The following is a 21,100-nucleotide window of genomic DNA, read 5'->3' as shown; positions in this document are numbered from 1 at the left end:
GCCTGAGTTTTCCGCATAAAGGGTGGGATATAAATATTTAAATAAATATTAAATAAATAAATAAATAAATAAACATAACATTGTTTATTAAATAAAAAGGGGTGTGGGTTTTCCCCCTCAACAGTTTGCTTGGTTAATATTAACCTTAAAACTGTTAACAACCCTTGCTACAAGAAATATTTTCCATTCTGAAGTTCAGATTCCTCCTCTTCCTCTACTGCCTGTGCTTAACTGGCAGAAATCACATTCTGTGAGCAATGAGAAGAAACAGCTTCTTCTTGCAATGAAAGTTAAGTGTATCATTTGCTAGGTGTAGAGTGTTCCTTTTGTGTGCTGGAAATGAATATAAAAGTCATTACACATGGTGGTTTATCCATCTATCACACAATCTGTTTTCTGTAAAAGGCCTGTCCTTGGGCTAAAGCACAGAACAGTGAAATGAACTGAAAAGGAAAGCAATAAAATATAAATCAGGTGTTATGCTCCAAGTATTGTTTTCTCTCTCTCTCTCTCTCTCACACACACACACGTCTGGGCTGGTCTCAGAAAAGTCATTACAAACCAATTTCCGCAATATTAAAGAACAAGTTGAATCATTAGATAAAATGCTGCTAAGAAACTCATGGACAGCAATAAAAATGGCAATAAACATTAAACAGTGGGGGGTTGATGTGTTTGGAAGAATGCAGTAAAGTTAATAGAATAGTTTGGAAAAAGTATGTATAGCCAGTGTAATAAAGTGAGCAATGTATGTGCACATGAAAGGACATAGGAATCTGAGGGGAAAAAGAATAGGAAATGGGATCTGATCCTGATATAGTTGACTAATGGTTTTTACCTATACAGTATTTGGGCCACCCCATTTTTGTTAAGAGATGCATCTATTAAGTCCAGTCTATCTAGGTGCTTATATTAGTTTGCCCTCCATATCCACAGATTCTTTATCCACAGATTCAAGCATCCACGGCTTGAAAATATTCATATATATATATATATATATGCATGCATGCATGCATGCATGCATACCTTGATTTTGTCATTTTATATTAGGGACATCATTTTACTATCCCACTGTATATTGTGAGACTTGAGCATCCACAGATTTTGGTATCCACCAGCGAATACCCAGGGCCCATAGTATATTGTGTGGTGTTCTTTTGTGCTTTCAAGTTGTATCTAACTTATAGCAACCCTCAGGCAAACCTATCACATGGTTTTCTGGGTCTAAAAGTATGTGATTTGCCAAAGATCATCTAGTGTTTTTCCATGGCCAAGTGGGGAATCAAATCCCAACTTCCAGAGTTGCTCAAACCACTACACCACACTGGCTTTTTTGTTGTTGTCATTCAGTGGGTTCGAACCCTGATCTCCAGTCATATTCCAATGCCCCAAAACCATTATACCACACTGCCTCACTTTTATATTAATGAAGTACAAACGTTTAACAATTCCCCATTGTGTTCCTTTGCACAGTGATTTTCCCTTACTATAGAATGGGACTGTGACTGGTGCTTTCTAATTTGCTCATAAATAAACTGGAATTAGGAGTGAAGTGGACAGGTTTGAAGATGACACCAAACTATTCAGTGGCCTTTTAAAAAAGGACTGGGAAGAGCTCCAAAAGAGTATCCAGAATGGACAGTATAAAATTCAACTCAAGAGGCAGCAGCAAAATTTAATGGCTTCAAGGAAGGACTAGACAAATCAATGGTGAAAAAACTATAGGTAACCATTAGTCATGACCTGAGTAGACTAGAAAGCTGAGCCAAAGCTAACAAAATGAAATTCAACATGGAGAAATGTGAGGTACTGCACTATAAAAGTATAGTGTCTAGATCAAGAGAAGTAATAGTGCCACTATATTCTGTTTTGGTCAGGCCCCACTTGGAATACTGTGTCCAGTTCTGGGGGCTACAATTCAGAAAGGACATTGAGAAACTGGAGTGTGTCCAAAGGAGGGCGACTAAAATGGTGAAGGGTCTGGAAACCATGTCCTATGAGGAATGACTTAGGGAGCTGGGTATGTTTAGCCTGGAGAAGAGGTTAAGAGGTGATATGATAGCCCTGTTTAAATATTTGAAGGGATGTCATTTTGAGGAGGGAGCAAACTTGTTTTCTGCTGCTCCAGAGAACAGGACTCAGAACAATGGATGCAAGCTCCAGGAAAAGAGATTTCACCTCAACATTAGAAGGAACTTCCTGACTGTAAGGGCTGTTTGACAGTGGAACAAACTCCCTCGGAGTGTAGTGGAGTCTCCTTCCTTGGAGGTCTTTAAACAGAGGCTGGATGGCCATCTGTTGGGGATGCCTTGATTGAGATTTCCTGCATGGCAGAATGGGGTTGCACTGGATGGCCCTTGTGGTCTCTTCCAACTCTACGATTTTATGCTGGCTCTTTGCATGGTGAGGTATAATGGTTTTGAATAATAGCTGGTGAGTAACTTGATGTGCTATTACGTTCGTGCCTTGCCCTTTCTTATGGACTTCCCATGGGCATTTTATTGTCCGCTATAGAAACAGGACACTGAACTAAACAGGTCCTTGGTCTGATTAAGTTTAATGCAATATGTGGGTCTGTTGTGTAGTTGTCTCACCCACCACTGAAATGCAGTCCCTAAGAATTTTTATTTTTAAGATCAATTTGGCCCCAAGTCTAAAAGAGGTTCCCTTACAGTAATCCTTCATCAAATCTATACAGTACACATCAGGGGGCTGAGGAGCAGAGGTAATGGATGAATAATGAAAAGTGCCCTGGCAAAGAGGTTCTAAGTGAATTTGCAGTCAAATGACTTCCCAGGTCATCCTTTTAAACTCTATCTAGAGCAGTGATTCTCTCACTTTCAGTCCTTTAGCTGCTTTGGACTTCACGTCCAAAAAGCATTACCAAGAATGGTCCACAGTAAGTTTCTGGGAACCGATGACCTAAACATCTAGAGAACAAAAGGCTGAGAACTCTTGACCTAGAGGTTATATTTATCTCTGTGGGAGGTCACTTCCACTCAGGCTGCTTTCTCACCAATGGGAGGACTCTTCTGCAGATTTTTGTTGAAAGTAGGAGGGAGGATGACCATAATATTATGGCTTGTTCTCAAAGATTCCAAACGCATGCTTTCCACCACTACAATGGGAATCCTGTGGTCTAAGTACAAACATCCATTTAGCCAAACTGCCCCCCTCCAGCAACTAACCATGTACCTTTTAGTAAGGTAGTGCTAGAAGACCAGAGAGAGAGGCTACATATAGCCTTCAAAATGTTTCTGCTACAATTCACATCAACCCTTGTCAACAGTTAGTGGTGAGGGATAACAATTGTAGTACAGCAGTCTCTACAGGGCAGCACATACCTCCCTTTCTGAATTAGTGGAACTCTTTTTGAGCATTATGCTGGTAAAATATTCCTTGGATGACTGCACTGCTGAAACAGGAATGATCCAGAAAGCAGTAAAAACTGCAAAGGGCATAGCAGTGCCAATTACTCAGGTAAGCATGGGGCAGGCTATTGCTTGCAAAGTTGCTGAGTGCAGTGTAAACTGTCTTCTTCTCCATCACAAAGAAACAAGTCACATAATAGGGAAAGCCAGAAGGAACAACCCAATACAACATAAGGGATGTGCATTTATGCAGCCAGGATGAAAAGCAGCTGAAGGCCATTCAACAGTTTTCACCTTAAAAACGCAGTGTGTCGTCTTTAAATGAGAAAACACAGCAGCACAATTCTCATGATCTTACAGGCTGAGGTAACAGAGCCATTAAGCCCAGGAATTCCTATAATCTCATCCATCTTGGTTTGCTTTTGATGGAGTTGGATAAGAATGAAAACCATCATTTCTATTTCCTATTTTTAGAGATTGAATTTTCACTTTCATTTCATAGATACAGGAGCATCAGTTACTTGCAACTCTCTGAAACCACATTGCAGTGCATGCTGTTCAAAGAATATCCATAGGTTTCTTCCAGCACCCCCCAGCTGTGTTGGGCTACACTTCTTACCATCCTTACTCTAGCCGTCTGGAAAGGGCTGGTTCAGGGAGAGATATTCTCAAGTGATCTAGGGATAGCAAAACCCCTTCATTAGCTCCTGATTAAATAAGTGGGAGATAAGTACACTAAACAGTGGCTCTTGAGAAATGCACCAGCATGTACTGAAAACAGTGAATGCAGTCCAAATGTAAGTCCACAGGACATCTTGATCAAACATCCCTTCCCATTTTTATTGCCATTCAGTAAACGGCTCAGTCAAGAGGAACTAAGTTATCTACAAATTGGTTTCAAGTGATGCGTTGATGGATGACAACCAGACAGACATGCATGCCTCATTCACGCAAGGTATGCATAAGCTCCCTTATTTCTTGACTCAGTTGCTTGCAAACATCTCTCCACTAGCCTGAAATTCAGATTTCAAACCTAATGCCTGCTTTTGCATACAGACAGTCTACAGCTTAAGGTGCCTGGAGATGGGGGAAATTAATGTAAATGATTGTTACTTTCCTTCTGAGCAAGGTCTTAACCATAATCTCTCATTTGTGCAAAACCAACAACACATCAAGTAGCATATTGACAGGAACAAGGAATTCTGGCAACGAATTTCTTCTTTTCTGTTGTGTTATATGCAGAAGTAACTGTAAGTTCTTTCTCCTTGTGTTATATTTGGCCAGGGCATATTAATAACATACAGGCACATATTCTCCATCTTGCCAGCAGCCACTGTTTTGTGACCACACCTACAAATACAACTAGACTCAAATTTAGGTAGATGAGAGCAATGGTTTGGAGCCAGACTTCAAGAAAGCATGAACCAGCATCGAGTCATAAGGGAATGAATATTTGAAATCAAGAAAAGTATGGAAGATTCCACCCCCAATTCAACAGGAGCAGAGAACCAACTAAATGAAGCAATATTGCCAACTGACCAGATCATGTCAGAAGGATCTTCTTTTGGCTTGAATCACAGCTTAACCTACTGAAAATTAGCAGGTGGAGCAATCCACAGTATGAAGCCAAGTGTCTGTAGAACTGCTGTTCAAAGCACAGGAGCAAGGACTGGTTAAAAAGATGACACCACTAGAATGTCAACTATCAAGACAAACTTAACAAACATTCTGGACAACACTAGGTCACTTTACGTTTTTTTTTAAAACATTAAGTTTACTAACATAAATAGTGTTTATAACAAAAGGCACAGTTTTTTTCCTCAACTATGAACAATGGAAAAATATGTACAGTTTGCACAAAAAATAGCAAGTGCACAATTGGTCTTGTCAGGAGTTTTATAAAATGTTTATTTCCCCACCCTGTCCCTCAGAAAAAGGTCCAACATTGCTTCTCCTCTCCTCTCTTTCCAATGAAGGAGGCCAATCTACAAATATCAGGTTAAAGTTTGTTACAATAACTTATCAACATGAAATATATATGTATTTTTTTCAGATCACAACAGTGTTGCTAACTTCTTCATATTGGATAACAAAATAGGGATAGCTCTGGTCATCATTAAAAATAACAAAGATCTGAGGCTCAAAGTAGTTGTCCACACAGGAGTCATACAGGTCGCTGGTGATGCTGGCAGGGTTGACAGGAGGCGGCCTCCTCATAGTGTGGTTGCCAACTGTGTATCTTCCCGTCAACACTTTAGCCAGAAACATGTAATGAATCCCTTTGGGTGACCGCTTGGAGAAGTTATGGGAGTAGCTTGCTTTCCGGGCAAAGTAACTGCCTTGGCCAAACATGGTGGCATGCTTTCCGCATACCCGGGGATCGAAGTTGTGCTTACAAATACCGTCAACAACTTCTTGGGATGTCCCGTGGAACAAATGTCTTTCATTCAAGATCCTGTCAACTCCTGTCATTTTTTTAGACATGTATTCTTTTTTTCTGAAAATGAAACACATACATATATATATATAAATACACATCAGCCAAGATCTTACTTCAGGGATGCACAGTGGAAATCTATGCTTATGGAGTGATGCACAGATTGTGTTACACAACTTTTGAGTTGAATGGGAGCACTGTACAACCCAAACACAATAAAATATGCATCTGCATGCCCAATTCTGTTTCTGGGACCTTGAACTAAATGCAGATGTTGTGCACAGGACCAAATTGTCCAGCTGGTTCAAGCAGGGGAACTTATATGTGATGAAGATACCAGTAAGATTTTAGCCATCAAATATTAAGTCTCCTCAGTAAAACTTTACAAAACATTTATCAAAGGCTTCAGTTACTGTGTCTTGGACTGGATTTATTTCTATCAAACAACGAAAACAACCTTAAAAAATCCCCAACAATCCCATGTTCGCTCTTTGTATTTGTGTTTAATCCATGTAGGAGCCTGAAAAGGTTACTTTTTTGAACATCTCTCTGAATCAGGCTGCCAGGACAGTCATCTACTCATTTTCTATCTGAATGCCACATTGTACAGGAAGAAATGTTCAAAATGGTTGATCCTTCACCTTCAGAGAAGGATGGGTGGGTGTTCTGCTCATCTGGTTAGGCGATATATGGGCCATGAGTGAACAACCATTGGAACAGGAAGGCAATTTTCCTTCAATCCTTTGGAACAAAAATAAATGTTCCAAAGTGGGTTAGCAAGTTTAGAGAAAGGCCAGTAAATTCAATTCTAACTTAACCAAACAAAACAAGTGCTCAAGATCAAAATCAGATTTTATTTGTTGTTGTTCCCTGCCCTAATCTACAGGGAGAGGTGGATACGAAATAATGATGGTGACAACAGGTCAAATAAAAATAATAAGGAACTCTCTTATTTTAAAAGATGAAAAAATCTGCAAGATTTACAACAGGGGTGGGGAATCCTGTCCCCAACCCACAAAAGATTTATTTGGGGGGGGGAGTTTTGAGGCCAGCAGTGGGGAGAGCTACTCTCCTTCTTTTCTACTCTGCAAGCTACTTAAAGTTTCATTTAAAAATTCAATATTTAATTCAACACATATGTAAATGTTACACATACAAACATTGGGAAAGAGGAGGAACCAGAGCCTCCGAGTCTGAAGTGTCTCATGGGGGTCCCAATCCACCATTGGAGAACCACTGGATTAAGGAACACTGTAGTCTGGTTTGACTTACAAATTCCCATCAATGCCACTGTGGGAGCAAAGTGATGAACAAGAAAGGCTTTGGGAGTTCCTTCATGTTCTTAAGAAAATATGCCAGTTTCATAGAATTAGCAAGAATATTCCCCAAACAGAAGCTTTTCCTTAGGGGTCTAAATCTTGTGCAACAAATGCACAAAAAATTACTGTATTCATTCTTAACTAATGTTGATGTAATGCATGAGGGACTAGTTACTTGTTAAGTATTATGATTATGATTATTATGACATTGTAAACCTGTGTGTGATGACAACAATACTTATTTTGTCTTGGGATCTGGATATATAGTTTCCTCATCATTTTTAGATGACAAATGATAACCAATACAACAAAATCCAAAATCTACACAATATGGTCAAGTGATAAGAGACTACAGTGGGCTGAACTCCATTTATTAGGATGCTAACATGAATCAGCAAATGATGTCGAAAAGCACTAGGTGCTTTTTCTCTCTCTAAAATAAGCTGGCATTGCTAAAACTTTCTGATTTTGTTTCCTACAACTTAAAACTTTTTTTGTTTGTTTAATTGATAGACTTTGGCTAATCAGTAATGTTCCTTTTGTTGTTTCCGTAAAGGATTTTAAGAGGACACTATTCACTGTGTTAATGGGTTTTTAAAAATTACATTAAAAATTGGTGCAACATTTACCAATTTTTAACAATATCTGTTGAGGCATAAACCTTTCCATTATTCTCACTCAATCTCAAGGAAACAACACAATTAAGAAAGAGGATATTGACAAAAACGTTAGCTCACCTCTTGTATTTCTCCCACAAAAACTGATTTTGAACTCTCAGTATCTTCAAAATTCTGTATTTTGTCTCTGGCACAGTCTTATGAAAGAGATTATAAATGGTTCTGTAGCTTTTGTCTTCCTTTGAAACAGGCACTTGAACGAAGTCCTGAGAGGGATCCATGCTAATCCACGTTTCAGGATAGAAGTTTGGAGAGGTAACAACAGTTGGAGTTAAAACATGTGAGGTGATGGATTCAGTTGTTGGTACTGCAGGGCTGCCCCCCAGGGTCCTGAAGCAGGAAGAAATTAGGATAAAGAAAAGGAATAAATATGACAGTCCACATTAATCTGAACATATACTTTAACAATTAATTACCACTGTTGTTTACTATGCAACTTCCAGGATGCCTTCAAGAACAGCAATTTTATTATATAATTATACTTTCATAATAGAAAGTAAAAACAAACAAACACAAGAACATACAGCCAGCTTTTATAATACTGATAGCTTCTACAGACATTGACTCATAGGGGAGTGTATTCCATCCATATTTGTGATAATACAGATCATCCACATTGCTTGACACATTCTTGAATGGATCAGCCATCTCGTCTGGGTGACCACCAACTGAACTTGGCAAAAGTTACTGTTTGGGACCAGAGCTCCCAAAGGCTATTTATTGGCTACCCTACCTAGAGATTCTACAAGCTGTAGTCAAAAAAGTAACTTTCCCAAGCCCTACTAACATTTGCCCAAGCCAAGCGCAGGTGAAAAATAATTCTACTCCTCCTCCCATTTTAGAGGATGAGTGCCTTCAAGAGGAACATTCCATCTTGTTAAGCAGCAGTCAAGAATGTAAGATATGTACAGGACATGCAGTGTTTCCTCTTAAGAAAAACCAGGTGTTGAAGGTGTTGAATACAGCTATTAAGTAGCAAAAGATATTAACTTCCATTAGCTCAAATTTGCTTTACTAATAGTTTCAAATAATTGGGGACTGCATTCAATCCACAAATAATTGCCAACTGGTCTCTACAGGGCACCAGATCCTGTCTGATCTTGGAGGCTAAGTACAGTCAGCCCTGGGTTAGTATCTGGATGGGAGACTACCAAAGAATACCAGGTGCTGTAGGCTAGATTTTAGTGGAAGGGACAAAGTATTCCTTGAATACTATTTCCTTGAAGACTGAGAAAAGCCTAAGAAAACCCTAAGGCTGCTAGCACACTGCAGAAATAAATACGTTTGACACCACTTTAACTGCTATGACTCAGTGCTATGGGATTCTGTGCTTTTTAGTTTTGTGAGATACTTAGCTTTCCTTGTCAGAGAGCTCTGTGCTCCTGCCAAACCTCACATCTCAAAATTCCACAGCAGAGCCATGGAAGTTAAAGTGGTGTCAAACTGCTTTATTTCTGCAGTATGGCAGCTGCCTAAGAAATTAATGGTATTGCCATAAACTGACAGGCAATATGTTGGATTGAGACTAAGGAATGAAATAGACTGCCCTGAAGGGGAGGCTTGAAGCCATCTCTGAGAAAGCCAAATTGGAGTCATGGCACCCGTTTACCGTGGCCCCAATCTGCTTTTTTGCCAGCCCAAAAAGAAACAGCAAATAGCGCTCCTTTTTGGGCTGGCAAAAAGCTGGCTTTGCTGCCCCACCACAGATGGAAGCTGGCTTTCAGGTGCTCTGGCAGTGTGTAAACGCCGCACCGCTGGAGCGTCTGGCCCACATGAAGCCACCTGGATGGTGGTGCAAAGGGAAAGTCTGCTTTGCCCCTAAGTCAGTTTCCCTTGTGACCCAGTGAAAACAAAGTGAAAAGCTGGCTGTTACTGAATAGAAAAGTTCCTTTTTACAATTACACCCCCCAAGAATTCCTCCCTTGGCAAAGGAAGTAACTTTTCCAGTTGTGCTTAAGTCCTATTGATTCCATTATTTGTCACTTCTTATATAAACTCCAATGCAACTTAAGAGCAGCTAAACGAGTTTGGATCTAATTCACAGGCCTATGGAACAGTATCCCACTGATATATGTGATGAAGGACATTCTAGTACATAAAAACACATGCTGTAAAGCTTAGCTCTGCTAGTCTTCTAAGAACCACAGGAGACCAATTGGGGTCAGGCCCTTAGAATTATAGAGTTCCATGAGATTATTCTGCAGTCATAAAGAGGGCCAGCTGAAACGCTACATTGTACATGCAGTGACTGCTGTTATTGCCCACCAATCCAAACGTGACAGTGCCGCTGCTCTCCACACTGACCCTTGGCAGTTATCAGCCCATGCAAATTGCTAAGATAAGAGCTGAAGACCGGAGGGTGACTCAACATGAACGATTGTATCATTCTGAACACGCACGCACTCGGTAAGCTCTGCTGTAGCAGCACGTTCTGAAATCCTCCCACCCCACCCCAATGTAACATTCACCAAGTCACGAAATGTTGGCATAAGCACGCCTGGCAAGTGAAAGGGACATGTTTTCAGGAAAGACCTTCCTTCCCCTGATTAATGCTAATACAAAAATGAAAGCTACCACATTGACCCATAAAAATAAAACACAATCAGTCCAAAATCCACAGGCAGGCATACCTTCATTAGTTCAATTATTATCGCACAATAGCATGCAACTTTCAACTCTCACCAGGTTACATTAACTGCAAATCTCAGGACTAAAACAGCTAGCAAAACTTCCCATTTCCCTTGAGGAACCCAGCTTTTTTAAAAAATCACTTAAGTTAATACAATTTTAAAATAAAATTTCTCAAGCCTGGTTTAAGTATTTATGGCTGCATCTTCTGCAAGACTAGGGAGACTAATAAAACTGATGGGATTATTATCCTGGTGAGAAAGTTACCTTAAAGCTGCAGCTCAGTACTATTTAACATGGAGAAACAATCTGTTCTCACCTCCACCCACCCAATCACTGGGCTTCATATCTAAATGGTTGAATCTTTCCTTTTCTATATATATATTTGGTTGCTAGAACTGTGAGAAGACTCATGCTGATTTGCCTGAAGGCAAATGAACAATTATATATTAGCTAGCAAGGTGGTTACCACACAGAAATGGGCATTCTAGCCCAGACATACAAAGCCCGACTTCCTCTAAGTGGCCCAACAGCTGTGCAGACTAATTGGTTGAGCACTGTTGTGAAGAGGACAGTATGTTCACAACAACTGGACTCCAATATTTCCAGCTGGGCCGGCAATAACACAGCCATAAAATAATTTCATGAAGTTAATTACACAGTTTATATTCCTTTTTTGGGTTGTTGCTTTTTTAAAGACCACCACACCCATCTCAAATCAATACTAAAAAATGTCTTCCATAGTTATGAAGCAAAAGAACTCTTGAATAAGACTGGGAGATCATGAAGAAAGGGTAAGGGTAATCACAAATACAGGATACAGCACAAATACAGCAATAGGAGTAACTGAAGTGATTAAGGAACTGGACCAATTCTCCTGTGATGGAAGATATGCATCTTTTTAGCTCTGAGGCAAGATGAAAGGGGGGCATGTTACAGGTGTATAAAATTATGCATTGTGTGGATGAAGTTGACATGAATTGTTATTCCTCTCTTGAAAATCTAGCACCTAAGGTTATCCAAATACAGCTTAATGATACTGATATTCAAGTAACACAAAAGGAGTTGACTCTTCAGGTTGTTCATAGTTAAAATTATGTAATTTGCTTCCATAAGATGCAGCAACAGCAGATATTTCTGAAAGAGGATTAGTTATGATGGCAATATTTTACATCTGGCAGCCGAGGGTATATACAGTGCGTCCTCGCCTTACGTGGGGGATCCGTTCCGGATCCCTCCGCGTAAAGCGAATTCCGCCTATGCTCGAGCCCCATTGGAAACAATGGGGCTCGTGCGCGGCGGCGCGGGCACGCGCAGGGTGCAACGGGCGCACGCGCCCATTCAATTGAATGGGACGCCCTGCCCCTTCCGCCCTGCGCGCCGCGGCTTGAGCGCATATGCTCAAGGCCGCGTATGGCGCGGGCGCACTGTACCTAACAATGCCAATGCAGCAAAAGACAAGAGGGAGGGTACTACTGTACTCATATCTTACTTAGGGACAACAAAGTTGGCCATTGTGGGAACAGAACTGCAGGCTACTCAGGCCTTTGGTCTGATCCTGCAACCATCCACTAGTAAGGAGGAGACATCTGAATGAGATTGTAACAGATCAGTTTGACTGCATGCACCTAAAGCTCAGTCCTATCAGGTGTATATCTAAGTCCAATGAATTCGAAAGCCACCACACTCCTATATATATTGTACTGTTTCAGGGTGGGGAAAAAGTCTATAGTTGGTGTTCACTGTCACTGGCTAATCTAATCTGACAGTTGCCCTGAACAGCAGACTAACTTTTCATATAAACAAATAATTCATGTCAGAAACTCTGAGTAACGTCACACAACTCACTTGTATGTAAGATAAGCACAAAGTAAGCCCCAGAATAATTGCAAAGGGCTTCCACTGCATATGGAAGGCCACCTTACTTACTGCAGGTATGGCATGAGGATCACGCAAGAGCGGAAGAGTGGTCTCTTCTTGATTTCTCTTCGGATACATGCATTTTGCTGGAAGCCATCTTTAATGTTCAAGATGTAACGATTGTGCCATGTAACAAACCGAACTTCTGCCAGCCCTCGGCAGTTGGCTTCTTCTATCAATCGTACAACAGGCTATTATAAATTAAACAAAAACAAAAACACACATTTGACTGATGTGAACACATGTAATTGTCAGCTGCTTTTCCCATAGGGTTTGCATATAAAAGCACCAATACCAGTTACAAGTAGCACTGCTACATTTAGTATTGGAAGAACAGAACTTGCATTGGTCACTCAACCCCAACAAATGCTCACATCAATGAGAAAAACCTGATCAAATAAAAGACACTTTTCCAATCCTGAAGACTTCTGAATGTTGGGAGACAAAATACCACATTTACGCTTTCCCAAAAATCAGATTCTTAGCACTGATCAAGGTTTTTCAGAGAACCATCAAACAGCAGTCCCAAAGGAGCTTGTTTCTCTGGACATGTCAAGTGTTTTGCTGTAACCCTTCATCTACTGTGCAGTGCGCCAAGGGATATTGGAGGATGCTATGATGAGGTCTCCAGCACTAAGTACAGTGTGCCCGCGTTATACGTGGACGCATTATGCGTGGCCTTCAGCATACGCTGAATGCTGTGAGGGAGCTGCGCAGGATGAAAGGGGCAGCGCATCCTATTTAGATGAATGGGGTGTGCGCCCTAGACGTGTGCGCACCGCCGCGCCACCGTCACATGCATGAGCCTCATTACTTTCAATGGGGGTCGAGCATATGCTTTTTTTAATGCTGGGAGGCGTCCGGAATGGATCCCCGCATAAAAAAGGGCGCACTGTACATAGAGGGGCTTGTTAATGAGTGCAAGAAGGAGAAAATGGAGGAAACAGAGGTCTAAGGAGGGCAGTGGCAAGGTTCTGAGAAAGTATGAGGCTGAGATTAAAGGGACAGAAGATTTAAAGGAATAAGGGCAGGGGCAGAGAAGGACATTCAGAGAGAAAGGAAAAAGAGAGAGAGAGAGGGAGAGAGAGAGAGAGAAATGGAGAGAGATGAATGGGGGCACATGTCCTCTAGAAAGAAATGGCAAGGTGATGTTTTTAGATCACTTTGAAATAATGGCTGAGCTTTCTAGTTTACATATAAAGTAATGAATGTACTTTTCCTTGTGGTAAAAAAAGAATGTGGAAATATACCATCATTGTGCATATTTCCAATTTATTGGAAATGTTGCTGGGCTCAAAACAATATACAAGCTACATAAGCCATTTCATTTATTCTATCATCTTGAAAAAAGTCAGTTCAATAAACAAGACCACAGAGTAGCCTACATAACAAGATGGTGAATTTCCCACATTTACTCTCCCCGACCACATTATTTTACAAAGGTGGGGAAATACCTCTGAATATTCTCTCCAGCCAAAGTGATCCCTGCAGAAATATTTCCAGATCGTGTAGTAGTTGGAATTGGCACTTGTACACCCAGGTGTTGACAGTCTCCTCAGCTGGTCAAATTCAGTTGTATCGTAAAGTGTCAAAGTATTCAAGTCTACTAGAAACTCATGACCCCTGCGGAAAAGAAAGAAAAAAATAACTCAAGTTATCCCATTTGCTCCATAACTGATTGGAAAGTATTAACGTACCAGCAGTATACCTGGCTTAATAATTCTGTTCACAGGAGATTCACAGCAAAGCTAAATATGCTATTAGAGCATTAAAGCAATTAACACTCATATTTTTGAAATGTAAGTGGCAGGGGTATATGTATATGGGGGAGCATGGAGGATTAGTCTGCTATGGTCAAGACAGTTAACCATTCCTCTCATAATATAATCTGACAAATATTATCACTTCTTCCTGAAGCTGCCATTAGCCACTGTGTTCAGGTATGCACTTAGGAAAAATATTTTCAGTGGGGTCACTAGTAAGTGAGAAAGATTCCCCCCCCTCCCCCCGGCCACATCTTTCTCTTACATTTCACTCCTCTCAGAGCTGTTATTAAATTTTAATAACTTACATGTATGTCTGTTGCTTTTTTCACACACTTAACATTAAATTTAGTTTTGCCTTGGAAGTGACCCAGTTTTAGCTAAGGGAAAGACAAGAACACCAAACAATGGTCTACTGGAACTGAATAAATAAAACTAAGACAGAGACAGTAATAATAATATAGTAATAGTAACAACAACAACACTAGTGATTATAATGGTGATGTACAAGATGACAGCTGTGTGGAAGAATCCTGCCCTGCCAGACCATAACAGAATCTTCCTCCCTAGCAAACTAAAGACTCAAACAGCTTTCTTCTCTCTAGAGTTGAGAGCATAGGTTGACAAAGTACAGCCCTACAAATACTGCTGGGTTGCAGTTCTCAGCATTCCTCATCCCAAACTATGCCAGCTAGGGGTGATGTGAGCTGTAGTCCAGAAACATCTGGAGATACATAACTTTTCCCACTGGTGCTCAAGAGCCAGCATATCACTAACAACTGTCTTAGGTGAATAAACTCCTTTCTTAACAAGTTCTCATGCACAATTTGTTCTAGGGATATATCACCCATCTTTTCTTGCCCTGCAGCCAAGAAGGGGGGGGGGGAATAAAAAACCCAGAGGCAATTCTAATCAAACAGGAACCAGGTGTACAACTCCCACCTCCACCAGCCTTAACAAGTAAAAGGCTGCCAAGATATTGATTTATGACACCATCATTTAGAGCGGCCAGGAGAGCAGGATGGGTGTTAATAGTTCTTGTTACAAAGCCAGCACTCTGTTGCACAACAAAAGAAACAGAGCAAAGGAGGCACATAAGACATTTCTTCACCATTATCTGGACCCAGAACTGGAAAAGTTACTTTCGGAAGAGTATAACACTCAGACTCCAGCTGACTAGTGGCCATGCTGGCTGGGGTTATCTATAGAGCTGCAATCCAAAAATATCACTTTTCCAATCTCTGCCTGGATTAGGCAGGGTACAACTTTATAAGAACCTGGTTGCTTTGTCAAACCAAGTAGGGTAGAGATCCATGCCCCTTGGCCCACTTCTGCAACAGCTAGAGCATCACCATATATAAGAGAAACATCTGTTTGCCCACAGCTGCTGAAGAACATCTTTCCCTCCTACTCTCTTTTTGTGATGTTGTTAGAGAAACTAACCTTGAAAACTGGCTGTCCAACAAAACAGCAACAGTCCAGGCAGAAAAAAAAGCAGTTACAGTGGGGCCTCCTTATCTGTGTATTTGCCATCCATGGATTTCGGCACCTGGAACCATTTCCCCACAGCTTTCAAGGTCCCAATATAATAGTATAAGTCAGAGTTTCAAGAAGAGACATAAAGGGGGGATAAAGAAGCAGGACTGGTCCTACTATTAGGCACTGTGAGGGGACTAAATCAGGCAGCGCATGAGAGTTGACAGAGGGCCTCCAAGAAATTTTGTAAGGCAGCTGTCTGTGGGCTGGGCAGAGGGATCCTCTCAAAATTGAGGATTTAAGATACAAATGTACCTTAAATCCTCAATTAAGTTTTTTCAGTAAAGTTAATCTCAGTCTATCTGAATGTGACTACTGGCAAACGTCGGTAAAAGCTTTATTCCCTTAGACCAGATAACAATATCCTTTATACAATAAGCCCAATCAGCTAATGAAATGATTTTTTTTTTTTGCACTTGATCTGTAAAATGTCTACTAAAACTATCAAAATCAATTTCTTGGTAATGCCTGATTTAATATTCAAGTCTTGCTATATGAACAACTTGTGTTTCATAGACCCACCTTGGCGCTCTGGGCCATGGACAGATGTGCCACTGAACCCCACTCTTACAGGGCCTGGGCTGGTGCAGGGCAGCAGTGATGCCTCCTGAACTACCCAGTTGTTTTTCTCTGTTCAAAGGCAGAAATGTGCATGCGACACAACTGGTTTTAGGTTCCTTAAACAAGTCTGGTGCTTGAAGTATGGTGGACAGCCTTTCCAGAAGCCAGAAATTATCTGGGCATTCCCAGATCACCATGCTTTAATGTGTGGAGTTATTTGGTAAATTTTCCATCTTGGGAAACAAATGCCCCATGAGGCAGTAATGTGGATTCAAGTCAATTGACTTGGACTTAAGTTAGACTCAAGTGGCTTTAATGACTTGACTTGGCAAAAATGACACACTGACTTGAGTTAGACTTGTATATTTTTAGTGACTGATTTGCTGGTGCCATTCACTTTGAACAGCAGTAGGACTGAGCCCAGGGCACATTTCTTGGAAAGGAACAGCAAATGCATTGGACAGCAGGCTTGAGGCAGAAGGATCTTTCTAAAGCTTTTTAAAGACTTTAGATCTCTTCTGATGTGCAGCAGTCAGAGGCTGCCGAGCAGAGCTCAACCCTCACCTCAAGCCCATTGTCTACCAAAACACTCAGAAGACCAAAGTTTGGGAACTACCGCACTAGATTTTGGTTGCCAATTCACTTGCTCTAAAAAAATGACAACACCCCAGGAGATTTATTTTGCAATTACAAGACAGACAGACATGCACGCACACACACAGAGGCCTAGCATGTTTTAAACACACAACACTGAATACACAATTTGAAGAGCTTGGAATGAAAGCTAAGTATACAGTATCCAACTCTCCAAATAGTTTTGGAACAAAATGCAGCTTCAAGCGTGGGTTTCGTGAAAGAACATTCCCAACATACTTTCAGTTTAGTTTCAAGTATTGAGAAATACAAGTCACATCAGGTCACTTTCAGGTTGCGGAATAAATGTCCCTTTGATTGGTTAACCAGAGTTTCATACCAGTTTTGTATGAAATTATGAAAAGACAAAGACTGATTATTTTACTTCTGAAAGTCATTAGCAACGTCACATAGTCCTGTCCCACTTTATAATTTATAGACAGTGGAAAAGCTGCTCCAAGTTGCTCCAGACCACTACATTCCTCAATTAAAAGACAATGGATAGATCAGTTGCAATCTTTTTGTTTTCAGAGGTGGACACAAACAACTGACTTGAGGCCTACCCTGGTAACACAACATCTCAAAACTTAATTCTTCCGAAACTATAATCTCCATTTTGGAATTTTAGTAACTACATATCCCATGGCTATAGCACCTGTCCAGGACACCATTGTCTGGTAACAATCCCAAACTCTAGAATTTGAGGAGGAAAGATGTTGCTCAAGGTAGTATGACCACCTCAGGGTGAAGCTGCTAGGGTGACCGCAGTAATAGCCTCTTGAATATCTCAGCTGTTTCCTGTTCAAGGAAAATCCTATGCTATACAGGGTTGTTGTAATGATAAAGTAAAGAGTAGAGAAGCCACCTGGTTTGAAGAACAGCCTAAGTTTCTTGTAGGAAGGGTGGAATAAAACAACTAATAAATGTTTAGTGTCCACACAAATATATTTACACAATAGTGAGCCGTGCAAATAATAAGAATTTATTATTAGAAAACACTTAGGTACTAGTATATTCCTACTAGGTAACTCTTATGACATGATTTGATTTCTGGCTCTATAAAATTATTTCTTTCCCAGCTTCAATGTAAAGTACTCACAATCCCTACAAAACAGTTTGAAACATTAATAGAGAGCATACCAAAATCTTATTGTACCATTTGTTGGCAGCCAACATAGATGGAAAAAGATCTGAAGACTACATATAAGTCCACTGCCTGTTGGATGGAATATTCAAGAATTTAATCTGACAACTGCATTAGTGAGACTCGATACATATTGATTTGCTTGCACATTCCAAGGGAACAACTGCAGTTTAGATTGTACTCTTGCAATTTATGCTTCAAATCCCAGGGTGGGGGAGGTTTTTAAAAATCAGCTTTACCGTCTCTTATTGTAGCAAGTGCAGCAATGTCTTTGGGGGCTCATTTACAATTCCAATAACCTTTAGGAATCTGAATATTTTTATATGCCCGCAGCAAGGTGTACCAAGTACTTTTCAACCAGGGAAAGCACCAATTATAAGACTTCTCTTTGACTGATTCACCCCCTTTGGAGGCCTTGTGACTGGTCTCTCCTGTGAATCAGAACCTTGTGTCAGGGAATCTGAAGCTTCTAACTTTCCAGATGATTATTATTAAGAAACAAAAGTCTACCATTTATAAATTTTCGACAAAAATGGATGGGATCTGCAGGGTCACTAGGCACTTCTATGAGATTGCCACATTTCAGACAAGCAGCTGCAGAAACCTGGGTTACATTGTGGGGGTGGAAGGGTCCTAAAGAGATTTTATCTACCCCTCCTCTCAAGTGATGTTTTGAGAAAGGGGTAATTAGTCTATTATTTTCAGAACACTACAGAGGTGCCCAAGTGTGGGAAATCTTCAAAATTTCAAAATAATACATCCGGGTTGTTTTGTGTTAAAAATGCACAATGGAGACTTCCAGAGAAGTTTTAACAGAGTGAATGGATGATAACTTGTTGAGAAACTAAATAAAAATGTACAGCAGAGTGGGAATCATGCAGCATTTCATATGTTGTTGGAATTGCAATTACCTCCATTCCTCATAATTGGGTACATTGACATATACAGTCAAAAATATCTGGAAAAGTGCTTGATTCCTTTGGTTGTTTGGGCATAGTGTAAACTCTAGAAATTTCAACTGGATCATATTTGGCATCAGGATGATTTGGCTGCTTAGGCAAGCAAGCCTGTTCTAGAGTATCTCTTCATAGGTAGCTTTCAGCAAAACTCTAGCACTACTGATTCAGATTGAGCATAGGGATGGTTCCTCTGCATAAAAAAAAATTCCTTCAGAGGTCTTGTGCCAAGTGTTAAAAGGCCTATGATGTAAGGCAACATTTGAACATACCACATCCATCAAGGCCTTGTCAGAGCATCTGCCGAGCGACATACATGTGCTGGGTTTCCTCTCATCTACTAGGTCTAGTTTCTCCAGAAAAGACCGGACAAAGCTGTTTACAGAAATTACCTTCCTTTGTTTGAACAGCAATAAAGTGGACAGTTCAGCTACAGCACAAATTACTTCAAGACCACCACAAGAGGTTGCCTTCTGTAATCTTAAGGACCAACACATTGTAAAGACCACCTGTCACTTCCTCAGCCTACCCCTGCAGTGAATAAGAGTTGTTCTTATCCCTCTGGAATATGTTGTTGTTGACATCAAGAGTATTTATAAGAAGATATTTGCTTGAGGCAGGAAAGGGAACATTGGGAACCAACCCTCACCTTGCCCAAACCCAAACCCAAACCAGTAATACATTAAATCCATGTTCTGATTAGCATTAAATGTCATTCTGTTTCTTTTCAAAACACTTAACTGGAAGGCAAATGTACACAAGAGTCTCAGGTCATGCCTCTCAAAAGGCCATCTGCAGGTTCTGTTGGCCGAGGATAAGCCCAAGAGATTTTTCTGCCTGATACTTAGCATCAATGCCATCCTCCACATATGTGCGAAGTCAAGGAACACACATATAATTGGGCTTAAAGAGAGAGAAAATCCACACTGCTATGCTGCCTGTCTGTTCCTCCCACGGGTGCAGAAGATCTGGGATCCTTATATCCAAAAACTGAGGTAGGATCAGAAATAAGCATTTGTTATAATGTAAAGTGCCAGCGTAGACTAGTTGTTTGAGTGTTGGACTAAGGAAACCAGGGTTTGAATCCCAGCTGAGCCATGGAAACCCACTGGGTGGCCTTGGGCAAGTCACATTTCATGCTGCAAGTGTCAAAAACCTGATGCAAACTATATCCACTTATGGTGGAGATCTAAAGCAGCTGAAAAGTATTGAGGACAGATACACTCGGCAATGACACAGATTCTCCAAATTATTATACCTTTTGACCCGCTCCTTTTCCTTTTGAACATGCCCTCCATAATGATTAAAGAAATGGAAAAGAGAATAAACACATAATATTATACATGATCACACCTGCTAGAATTATCTATGCTAAACTGTGGAAAAAACCTGTGATACCATCAGAAGATGAATGGCTTAATAAACTATATGAAGCAGTGGAAATGGATATATTAACAGTACATATGAGAGAAAACATGACTGAAAAAGCTAAGGTAATCGAAAAAGACTGGCTCTGTGTCAAAACTTACAGAGAGAAAAAACTTCAGTGTGGTTAAAGATATATTTTAAAAATAAGTGATAACTTGTATTCTGTTTTGTAATCTGTTTCCTTCTAGCTATACATTATCTGATGGGAAATTATTTATTTGGGGATAACCCCTCAAATCGTATCATCTATGTATTTATATATACATCAGTGTAAATCAACCCCCTCTTCTCTTAAGGAACATAATTAGAACTTCATAGAATTTACTTTGTTTCTTCTTTCCTTCTTTTTTTTCTGTTGAATATACCAGATAGGAAACTAGATATGCGAGAATTTAAGAAGATTAAACCCCATCTCGGAAGTATATAAAGCTTAGAAAAAAGAGAAGTTTGTTCGTTTTATTAGTGTTTTAATGTATGTCTATGTGCTTATGTACATTTTGTCATATGTGTTTTCTTACAAATGTCTAATAAAATTTTAAACAACAACTGCACTTCTAAATGAGAATATGTAAGCAGAACACTATTTCTAAGAAGAGTCAGCCAGTTTGAATTTTGTGTTGTCTGAGCACAGTGGCCCCTCTTTATGAGCAAGCTGTGAGCATTCAATACACTGGTTGCCTTCCAGCTCCCAATATATCATGAATAACTCACTCAGATAAAGACAGCA

General features: G+C 40.3%; 1 protein-coding gene across 1 annotated transcript in view; it reads right to left on the bottom strand.

Moving 5' to 3' along the window:
- Nucleotides 1–5,253: 5,253 nt before the first annotated feature.
- LOC121926771 (TCDD inducible poly(ADP-ribose) polymerase) overlaps nt 5,254–21,100 on the bottom strand; it is a 28,950-nt gene continuing 13,103 nt past the window's right edge. The window contains exons 2-5 of the mRNA XM_042460031.1: nt 13,807–13,975; nt 12,362–12,543; nt 7,865–8,134; nt 5,254–5,868 (exon numbers count right to left, since the gene is read on the bottom strand). Coding sequence (XP_042315965.1) covers nt 5,421–5,868; nt 7,865–8,134; nt 12,362–12,543; nt 13,807–13,975 — 1,069 coding nt within the window. The 3' untranslated portion in view covers nt 5,254–5,420. The remainder of the gene's footprint in view (nt 5,869–7,864; nt 8,135–12,361; nt 12,544–13,806; nt 13,976–21,100) is intronic.

This window comes from Sceloporus undulatus, chromosome 3 (assembly GCF_019175285.1).
Source record: "Sceloporus undulatus isolate JIND9_A2432 ecotype Alabama chromosome 3, SceUnd_v1.1, whole genome shotgun sequence".
NCBI classification, from domain to species: Eukaryota; Metazoa; Chordata; class Lepidosauria; order Squamata; family Phrynosomatidae; genus Sceloporus; species Sceloporus undulatus.
The sequence above is the reverse complement of the archived record's forward strand: the minus strand, read 5'-3'. Positions and strand labels throughout refer to the sequence as shown.